The sequence below is a fragment of the Ochotona curzoniae genome, unplaced genomic scaffold (assembly GCF_017591425.1).
Source record: "Ochotona curzoniae isolate NIBS_2020 unplaced genomic scaffold, NIBS_Ocur_1.0 contig_276, whole genome shotgun sequence".
In the NCBI taxonomy this organism is placed as follows: domain Eukaryota; kingdom Metazoa; phylum Chordata; class Mammalia; order Lagomorpha; family Ochotonidae; genus Ochotona; species Ochotona curzoniae.
Window position 1 is genome coordinate 15,909 of NW_024465583.1, and position 10,978 is coordinate 26,886.

Genomic DNA, 10,978 nt, shown 5'->3' on the forward strand with positions numbered 1-10,978 from the left:
AGTGTTCTTGGGCTGCAAGAACCACCAGGGACAGTCTGAGGGAGCATGTCCATTTATTATAAAGTGAGCACAACTGATATCCAATAGGAAAGGAGAAAGCATAAGGGCAGTCGTGGACAGCCCTCCCACACAGCAGTGACAGTGTAATTGATGAGAAGGCATGTCTATGTTGGAAGGGAAGTGGAGATGCCGAGATTAGAACTGGCATCACATGGAATCCCAGAATGTTCAAGGCAGGTTGGCTAGGCTGCCACACATGTCACTCTATATTACTCTTAATAATTTGTCAAATACCAGGACACAGGAAGTTCCATGTGTTGTTCAATTTGGCAACTTTTATCTTTCAAGCTCCTTGTGACCTTAACAATATATGCATCCTCTCTTCAGTAAAGAAATGATCAAAGGACCTCAGTAGGTAGTTCTCAAAATGTAGCCATTTGGGAAATGTAAATCAAAATTACAATGAGATATCTGAACCCTGTCAGAATGGCTATTATTATTTGGAAGAAATTGGTAACAAATCTAGTGAGGAAGTAAAAAATGGGAACTTTTATACATTGCTGATGGAGTTATAGATTAAGTCAACACATGAAAAATAGTATCAGATTTCTTAAAGGTTTAAAAATAAGATTGCTGGGCTCAAAATGGTAAACTAGCAAGCAAATTCCTTGCCTTGAATGTGCTGGGATCCCATATGGGCACAGTTCTAATCCCAACAGCCCTGCTCCCCATCCAGCTCTCTGCCGGTGACCTGGAAAAGTAGACTTGGGACCCTGCACCTGCATGGGAGACCTGGAAGAACTCATGGTTCTTGGCTTTGGATCAGGACAGCACTAGCCTTTGAGGTCATTTGGGCAGTGAGTAATTGGATGGAAGACCTTCCTCTCTGTTACTCTTTGTCTCTGTATATGTGACTTGGCAATAAAAACAAATAAACCTTTAAGAAAAAACTTAAATAAAATAAAAAAGATTAAATTTCAATAAGATTGCTGTAAGTTTACATTTTCACTACTAGTTGTGCTTTCTGAGTTATGAACATGTCGTATGAAAGAGATACCATCATTTTTATAGCAGCACTATTTATAATGTGCAAGATGTGGAATGAATTGAGGAGTCCACCATTAGATAATTAAATAAGGAACATGTAGCATATGTGTAAACAAAATTCTGTGTATTATAGCAAAATGAGTGTAACTAGAGTGAAAGATATTATGTGAAATAGCCGAAATACAGGGCCTGATGGTGTGGCCTAGTGGATAAAGTTCTTGCCTTGACCACGCCAGGATACCATATGTGCACCAGTTCTAATCCCGGCAGCCCCACTTCCCATCCAGCTCCCTGCTTGTGACCTGGGAAAGCAGTCGAGGATGGCCCAAAGCCTTGGGACCCTGCACACGTGTGGGAGACCCGGAAGAAGTTCCTGGCTCCTGGCTTCGGATCGGCATAGCACCGGCTGTTGCGCTCACTTGGGGAGTGAATCATCAGACGGAAGATCTTCCTCTCTGTCTCTCATCCTCTCTGTATATCTGACTTTACAATAAATAAATAAATCTTTAAAAAAAAAGTAACAGGGGAAAAGTGAGGATTCAAAAGAAGTATCATACTGTTAAATGTATGTGTATCTGCTACATTAGCTGTTTTTATGTTAAAATTAGTAAATAAATTACTGGAATGACAGGCAAACCCAGAAAACTGGTAAATGCTAAAGGGCTTGCAGAATATTAAAAAAAAAAAGATTTAAGTTTGTTGCAGCATGGCATTTGTCTTATATGTATATCTTCTGTTCAGCTGGCATGCTATGACTAGCTTTTACCAAGTAATTGTCTGAAGAAGATATTTTTGTATGAGACTATCATTTGTTTCGCTCCTAAGCTGTAGTTTTCTATGTAGAAATTAAAACTTCAGTTTAATTATGTTATTCCATAAAAAATAAAGCAAAAACCAAGTAGAAAGTTTTAATATGTGCATACTGAAAAGTGAAAAAAAGAAAAAATATATTGTTTTATATTTATACACTAGAATTACATGTATATGCATTCCATATTGTTTTGACTTTTGAATATGTATACATATATATGTATTATTGATATATATGATCATATATTATATATATTTAATTGCAGTATAAGCTGAAGGAAATATTTACTCATGCAAGTAAAGTTTGAAAAGGTATTCAGTATTTCATTTTTTCACTTTGAAACAGGAAAATGGAATTTTATTATTGCTTTATAATTTTAAGTATCAGTATGTTTGAGGAAATCATTAGTAAGCTACTCAATTTTCTCGATATCTTGTGCAATAGCAAGCATTTTTCTTAATTATCTAATGTAGCATGTTATTTAGCTCATGTGTATCTAAAGATTGTACAGTGATCTCATTTTATACTTATTGTAGAAAACAATCTGATACAGAATAATAATGGGATTGTAGCTTCAGAATTGCTAACATAATACAGGACAACATGTTTTATTTTGTTTTTACCTTATGTTGCCATATAGATTGTAAATTAAGCTGCAGTCCTAGAAGATGCAAATTGAACACACACAGAAGAATTAAACAGCATAGTATTATAGGTCCTGAGTTAATATTTCAGCTCAGTGCCAATATGATTAGTTATCGTAATTTAGTTGAAAAGCAGAGTTGCAATAACGGACGCACAGAGTCATATCTTCCACTTGGAGAGCTATTCTAGCAATGCCTTCCACAGTTCATTAGAATGAGAATAATTAGAGAACACAACCTTTAAGAGAATAAGGAATATTCTGTTGTACTATTGGAATTGCAAAAGTGATACAGCACAAGCTATTTTCATTTAACTATGATGCTGTATGAATTATAAATTAAACTATATCCATAGAAGTTGCAAATTAGATATACAGAGAATGCACTGTCAGTGTTTCTATTGAATGATCCAGAACTGAGGAGACATGTGCTGTTACAGGTGTTGGTGTCCTTTGAAGATGTGGCTGTGGACTTTACCCAGGAAGAATGGCAGACAATGGACAATACTCAGAGGACCCTGTACAGGGAGGTGATGCTTGAGACCTATAACAATCTGCTGTCTGTGGGTGAGTGAAGTTCTGTCATGCCCAAGAAGAACACTTCTGTACCGTTTGATAATGAAAGAGGAGTTTAAAAGTGTAGTAATTGGTAGGAATAGTGGTGATTTCTGAAAATTCTTCTCCATTCACAGGATACTCCATGACAAAGCCTGATGTGATCTTCAAGTTGGAGCAAGAATCAGCACCATGGACAGTGGAGAAATCTGTCAACCAGAGACTTCCAGGTAGGTCAGCAGGGAAGCAGATACTTCGTCCAGTAAATGTTGACTGCAATTATATTTCATTTTTTACTTTGAGTTTCTTTCAGAAGGACAGCTGGCGAGACACTGACATTCTATAGTCTCCATGTCTAGGTTTATTCTAGCAATTTACCAGCCTTTCAGCATAAATTTAGAAGTGTATATTTGTCTTTTCATGATCCTAAACACTTGAATCACATCTACTGCCTCCCAAGATACATTTTTTCAGGCAGTTGTATTTGAAGCGGTGTATCCAGGAAAAGATAAACTAGTGTTGAGATAGGATGTAAGATACCCCAAACTTTATTTCATATTTTTGTACCATATGTTCTCTCATATCCCACTTTAAGTTAAATACATAATGTCATGTAATTGAAATTTTAATTTAAAAAGATGGGTATTATGTTAAGGTATTCATAGATGAGATGTATTGCCTATTTAGTAATGCTCACAAAATGTCCACATTTTACTAATATTAAAATATGCTGTATCTAGAATGGCAATCAATTCTATTGACTTCACTTGAGCATTTGAAAAGAAACATTTAGATGTGATTCATAGATATGATTACTCTTTTCCTCATTTCAGATCTCCATGGAAAGAATGAGCTTCTTGGAGCTAATCAGAAAGTTCAAGAAATAATCTTCAGGTAAGTTGTAATCTGAAAAATTATAGAATACCTAAAATGAGAGCTGCATTGCCACAAAGATGCTTAGCATTATCTCTGGCCATAAATGAAACACGATATGAAAGGGAAATTGTACAAAAATGAGACTTGAGAAATAGGATTTCATTCTTTCTCCATTCTTTCTCCTTTTTCTTTCTTTCTTCTTTTTGTTTCATTTTCAGACAGAAGTTTTATTTGGAAAGTGACCAGGTGAATGTAGGGAGCAAAAGGAATCAACTAGCCTTTCTTGGGGGAGAGCCAGGAGATGGTGTGCCTCTTGAATGGAGACAATAAAGTTTTTCAGAAGGATCTTAGGTTTGTAAGTGTCCCCTGAACATTCCTTGTCTGGACAGGAACCTGTGAGTAAGACACTTCCCATTGGTTGTTTCTCAACCAGAACGGAAATAGCTGCTACTACACAGCTTCAAATTTGCATGGGACATTCTATGGCTGTTCAGCTCTCAGAGGTAGGGAGCCACATGAATGACAAATCTGAAGAAACTGGCTTTTTCTGAACTCATATATAAAGTGCAGAGGGGTTCATCTATATAAGTCATATCAAAAGATCAAACCTGAGGACATGGCATGGTAGCCTAGTGGCTGTCCTTCACCTTGCATGCACTGGCATCATATATGGACACTGGTTTATGCCCTGGCAGCCCCACTTAATATCCAGCTCTCTGCCCATTGCACGAGTCCAGCTTAGCCAAGTTCAGACCTTAAGAAGGACGCCTGGAGTAGGCATAAGAAATAAATGGATGACTGCAGTTTCAGGATCATAATGGACAATTCAAGAAAGCTGTCCTCTTTCTTTGTACAGAAGCCTTCACGAACCGTGACACCCACTTTTCACACCTGGTCAAACAGGCATTCCTAAGGATAGTTCTGCCAATTATTTCTCCTTGAGGCAGGATATCAGCTGTCCTAATCCTGTGATCAGGAAGTTCTCAATAGACGGCACATGTCAATCAGTAACACATTCCTATTACAAAATGATGCTCCAACTTAGTCTTGATTCAGTTTAGGGAGGAAGTGCATCACAGAAGGAGGGACTTAAAGATTAATGAAAGAGGGAAAGAATAGATTTCCACTGCATCTAGGGACTTAACATCCTTGATTAGCATGTGGCCAGTGTTTTAGGACAACCCCAAGCATAGGTTCCCACTAGGTGTAGGGACTTAACACCCTTGATTTTCATATGATCAGAGGGGCAGCTGAGGGAGCAGAAATAGTAAAAGACCCTTTTGCAAAGATGTTATCACCAACATCATCTTCCAAGCTCACACTTATCGTAAATTCAACTCCACAGTGACAGACAGTGCCTAATTACAGAAATCCCTTTGGGGTTGTCCAGTGTGTATGCAAAGTGAAGTGGAACTGCTTTTCAGGTGGTTGTAGACATCCAGCTGGGCCTTGCCATGTGGCAGGAAAATTCCTTGTGGCCTTGCCTGCAATGGAAAAGTTCTCTTCACACCTTCATGTCTTTCACATCTACTGCATAGACCTCAGCAGCCTGTGGCCTGGGAAAGCTGTTGAGGACACCCCACACGTTTATGACTATACATCTCTGTGGGAGACCCAGAAGAAGCTCCTAGTATTTGCTTTGAAACAGCTCAGCTGGCAGTTGTGTATTTTGGGGATGTGAATCAGCATATGGAAGCTCTTCCTGGGTGTTTCACATCCTCTCTGTATATCTGAATTTCCAGTAAATATAAATACATCTTGACAATCAAAACTCAAACCAAAGTGAATATTTGGTGATGCCTGGACTTGCATCCCTCCTCCAATGAGGATAAACCAATGTGAAGCATGAAAAAGGAGCCCAGAACTTTGGTCCCATGTCATGTAGTTGAGATTCAGGATCCACTGAAGGAGTTTCAAGTCATGCAGAAAATTGGCCTCTTTTGTCAATCCTCCAACAGTTTCCCAAGTATAAGGACTCAAAGACTTGCTTCTAAAATGAAAATTGATGTGATAGCAGAGTGAAAACAGATAGTTGGTGATTAAAGCCTCTAAAGTCTTAAAGTGTTATACTTCTTATCTTCTCCTCCACCCACACATCCTGAAAGCACAGTGAGTCTGGAGGCTTAGCTGGAGCTAGACAGTGACTGAAGGTTAGGTGGGTGCGTGTGTTTATGTTTGTGCAGAAGCATGGTGTGCCAAGGGTCATTTCCAATGGCTCAGTAGAAATCTTGTGGAGTCTTTGCTAAGTCCAGCCACATAGCTCAATGTCCAACCACTATGACTATGTGAAGAGCTGAGTCTTGGCCTGCCTGGGCTCGGAAGGCTTCACCCTGTCTGGTGAGTACGCTCGAAGTGGATACATTGGGTACAAGGCAGGCCTAGGCTCCACCCACCTCCAACATTATGAGGTGGGTGGGACTAGGGGAATGCAACTTAATCATTTGTTTCATGAGTTGGGTTTCTGTGTATTGTGTGTGTGTGTGTGTGTGTGATTTAATTGCACTTAATGTGTTTGTTTGCTTGTATTAGATCATTAAAGAGAAATTGGTGTTATCATTTCCAAATTTTCTTTTTTTCCTTCCTGTTTTATGTAGGTCAAGGCTAAATGATATTCAGAGAAGCTATACCAGGCCTCCCAACCATCCTAGTACTTAAGAATGGGTACTGGACCCCTGACTCCAAACCAGGGTGTCAATGTGGCACACTCTCCAAAGTTTCTTTCCAGGTGGTTCTGATAGTTCTGAAATGAGGTCTATCTCACTGATTCAAGCAAGAGGGAACCCTTTCAATATTGATTGGCTGACATGGTGGTTGACCTTAAGGTCTCCTTTCCATCAAATATTTGCTATCATCATTTGGCTGGGGTAGTTATTCACTCTGTTTTGTACTCCTTTCTCATGGATGGTCCAGATGTGCTTTCCAGGCCTCCTTTTCAACTGAGGAGTACCAGTTCTTACAAGACTTGAGCCAGTCGATCCTGCCCCAGTGGAGCCCCACCCTCAGTGCTCACTGAGCTAGCACCACCATGCAGGCATGTAAAGTATCCTAACCAGGTGACCTGAGGCCTGGCAAACCCTCTACTTCCAGGGCTCACAGACCCCAGCCCCGTTGCACTGACCAGCCAAGCACTCTGGCCAGGCAACAGAAACCACCACACATGCAACCACTGAGGTTCATAAACTGGGCTTATCACACAGCAGTGCCTAAGGGCCTAGACAAGGCTACTAGGTCTCCAGTGGATCTCCTGCATCCAGGGATCATAAGTCCAGCACCAACATCACCGTGAGTGCCATGGACTGCTTCAACTCATTTTCCACCAGCGTGTGTTGCAGCCTGGCTCAGTCTAGTCTTTCCCCAATTCCATTTCATGTTGCTGTGTGCTGTGGCCCATCCAAGTACAATCCATCTGGAGGTTTACCCGGAGCTAGGTAGTGGCTGAGGGTTGTGAGGGTACGTGGGTGTGTTCATATTTTTCATTGGCATGTGGTACTAAGGCCATATCCACAGGTTCAGTACACACCAGGTGGAGTCGTCTCTTTTAACGTCTGCCCTCATAGGTCTTGTATTAGAGCCAAAATTCTTTTTCAACTCCTGCATTGTGCACCAAACCAAATGTTACCAGGAAAGTTCAGTGAATGTTTCCTTTAACATAGTATAGAAACAGAAAATGGGAACTAGTCTAATTTTTACTTGTTAATTGACCAGTTGAACTTGGAAGAGGGGAGGAGCAAAGCAAATCCCAGGAGGGGCTGAGAGATCTGATGCCTTTTGAAAGGAGAGAGGAAATGACATCATATTTTATTTTAAATCCTCTTATCCCACAGGAAGTCTGATGAAATGCCATTTGAAAAGAAGCATGCCTCTAATGTTCCTGAGAACAACCTCGAGAGTGAGGAAAATCTCAGTCATCTTGACAAGATCCACATTTATCAGCAGTCCTTTGAACAAAATGGGAAAGAGAAAGCTTTTAGCGAGCAGAAGATAGTCCTTATGTGTGAGCAAGTTTATACCAAAGACCCATGTAATCAGCAACCTGGCAGTGTGGGAGAAGAAATTCATGTTGGCTACTATAAATCTTGCCTTGCCCCCAATGAGAGAACTGACTCAGAAGAAAATCAGTACATGTCAAATGAATGTAAAGAAAACATGAACCAGAAGTTAGAACTGATTAGAGATCAGATCCTTCAAAGTGCAGATAATTCGTATGTGTGCACCAAGCGTGGAAAAGCCATTCAGCAGCAATTATCTCTCATTAGGCATCAGAGACTCCACAGTGGGGAAAAACCTTATGAATGCAGTGAGTGTGGAAAAGCCTTTACTCGTAAGTCAAGCATGAGAGTACATCAGAGAATCCACACTGGGGAAAAACCTTATGAATGTAGTGAGTGTGGAAAAGCCTTTATTCGTAAGTCAAGCCTCATTGGACATCAGAGAATCCACAGTGGAGTAAAACCTTATGAATGTAGTGTGTGTGGAAAAGCATTTACCCACCAGTCAGGCTTGGTCTATCATCACAGAATCCACCCCGGGGAAAAACCTTATCAATGTAGTGAGTGTGGGAAAAGCTTTTCTTATAAGCCACACCTCATTACACATCAGAAAATACACATTGGGGAAAATATGTATGAATGTAGTGAGTGTGCAAAAGCTTTTATTAGTAAGTCAAGCCTCATTAGACATCAGAGAGTCCACACTGGGGAAAAACCTTATCAATGTAATGAGTGTGGGAAAAGCTTTTCTGATAAGCCAAACCTCATTACACATCAGAAAATGCACACTGGGGAAAAACCTTATGAATGTAGTGAGTGTGGAAAAGCTTTTTTTCAAAAGTCAAACCTCTTTAGGCATCAGAGAATCCACACAGGTGAAAAACCTTATGAATGTAGTGAGTGTGGGAAAGCTTTTTTGTATAAGTCAAGCGTTACATCACATCGGAGAAAGCACACTGGGGAAAAGCCTTATGAGTGCAGTGAGTGTGGAAAAGCGTTCATTTATAAGTCAAACTTCATTAGGCATGAGAGAATCCACACCGGGCAAAAAGCTTATGAATGTAGAGATTGTGGAAAGGCTTTTTCTGATAAGTCAAAATTCATTTATCATGAGAGAAAGCATACAGGTGAAAAACCTTATGAATGTAGAGATTGTGGAAAGGCTTTTTCTGATAAGTCAAAATTTATTTATCATGAGAGAAAGCATACAGGTGAAAAACCTTATGAATGTAGTGAGTGTGGAAAAGCTTTTATTCAAAAGTTATACTTCATTACGCATCAGAGAATCCACACTGGGGAAAAACCTTATGAATGTAGTGAGTGTGGGAAAGCTTTTTTGTATAAGTCAAGCGTTACATTACATCGGAGAAAGCACACTGGGGAAAAACCTTATGAGTGCAGTGAGTGTGGAAAAGCGTTCATTTGTAAGTCAAACCTCATTAGGCATGAGAGAATCCACACTGGGCAAAAAGCTTATGAATGTAGAGATTGTGGAAAGGCTTTTGCTTATAAGTCAAAATTAATTTATCATGAGAGAAAGCATACAGGTGAAAAACCTTATGAATGTAGTGAGTGTGGAAAAGCTTTTATTCAAAAGTCACACCTCATTACGCATCAGAGAATCCACACTGGGGAAAAATCTTATGAGTGTGGTGTGTGTGGAAAAACTTTTGCCAACAAGTCAGAATTCGTTCATCATCAGAGAAAGCACACAGGTGAACAGCCTTATGAATGTAGTGAGTGTGGAAAAACTTTTATTCATAAGTCAAGCCTCATTAGACATCAGAGAATCCACACTGCGCAAAAACCTGATGAATGTAGTGAGTGTTGAAAATCTTTTAGTAACCACTCAGATTTCATTCATCATCAGAAAAGGCACACAGGTGAAAAACCGTATGAATGTAGTGAGTGTGGAAAAGCTTTTATTCGTAAGTCAAACCTCATTAGGCATCAGAGAATCCACACTGGGCAAAAACCTTATGAATGTAGTGAGTGTGGGAAAAGGCTTTTTTTGTAACACTCACCTCTTCAGATATCGGAGGGTCCACAGAGGGGAGAACTTTTAGGAATGTGGTGAGCGTGGAATAGAATTCTCTGATGAGTCAACATTTGATCTCATCAGAGCATGCACACAGGTGAAAAACTTTATGGATGTAGTGAGTGGAAAATCTTTTATTTTTAAGTCATACAAGTAACAGTAAGCATATAACATAATATATCCTCATTAGACCTCAAAATATCCACACTGTGGAAAAACCTTTTGAATGTAGTGAGTGTGGAAAAGGTTTTTTCATGAGGCACACCTTATTAGACATCAGAGAATCCACGGTGGGAAAAATCCTTATGAATGTAGCGAGTATGGAAAAGCTTTTTTTTCATGAGTCACACCTAATCATAGATCAGAACATCCACATAGGTGAGGTAATTTATGAATACAATGTGTGTCTTAAAGCCTTTATGCACCAAACAGTTTTCGTTTGACATCAGGGAATCCACACAGGATGAGAAGTGCATGAATATGATTTCGAAAATCCTGTTGCAAGCAGTCAAGTTTTGTTAAGCATCAGAATTCACATAGGAAAGCATAAATGTATTACATATGTGTTAGAATTCACCCAAACATTTTGAGCACAGTATAAAGCATACATGCTTCAGTAATTAGCATATTCACAAAAATGGGCAAACTTACTGCATTGACTGAAAAATTATCTTTCTGAAGTCAATCGTTAGCAGAGTCACAGACCTCAGCACTACAAAAGCATGTAAACAGAGTAGCTGCCATAAACCTGTTGTAATTGTTGGAGCTTATAAAGTAAATGAAAAAAACGGTTAGATAGTGCAAATACAAAACATTATAAAAGGCAATTGATGTGGAAATATACTTTAAAGTCTCAGCCAGTGTTTAATAAACATGAGGAGTATCATGTTATTTCAGAAGTGAGGTTAATTGTTGCTAAAATAATTAAGAATCACAGATATGTACTGATGCATGTGGCAGTTGTAGTGATAAAGACCCAGATTTGAAGGATGAAACTTGTGCAGAGTCAAGATTCTCCT

The 10,978-nt window shown here is 39.4% G+C and overlaps 1 protein-coding gene across 1 annotated transcript; it reads left to right on the forward strand.

Annotated features, from left to right (window-relative positions):
* Positions 1-3,253: 3,253 nt before the first annotated feature.
* Positions 3,254-9,890, forward strand: LOC121154712 (zinc finger protein 260-like; the record flags this gene model as incomplete). The annotated part of the gene is made up of 4 exons (XM_040977710.1): positions 3,254-3,286; positions 3,890-3,950; positions 7,757-9,690; positions 9,775-9,890. Coding segments are annotated over exons 3-4 (2,037 nt in total), but the record flags the coding sequence as incomplete, so codon positions are not given.
* Positions 9,891-10,978: the final 1,088 nt, after the last annotated feature.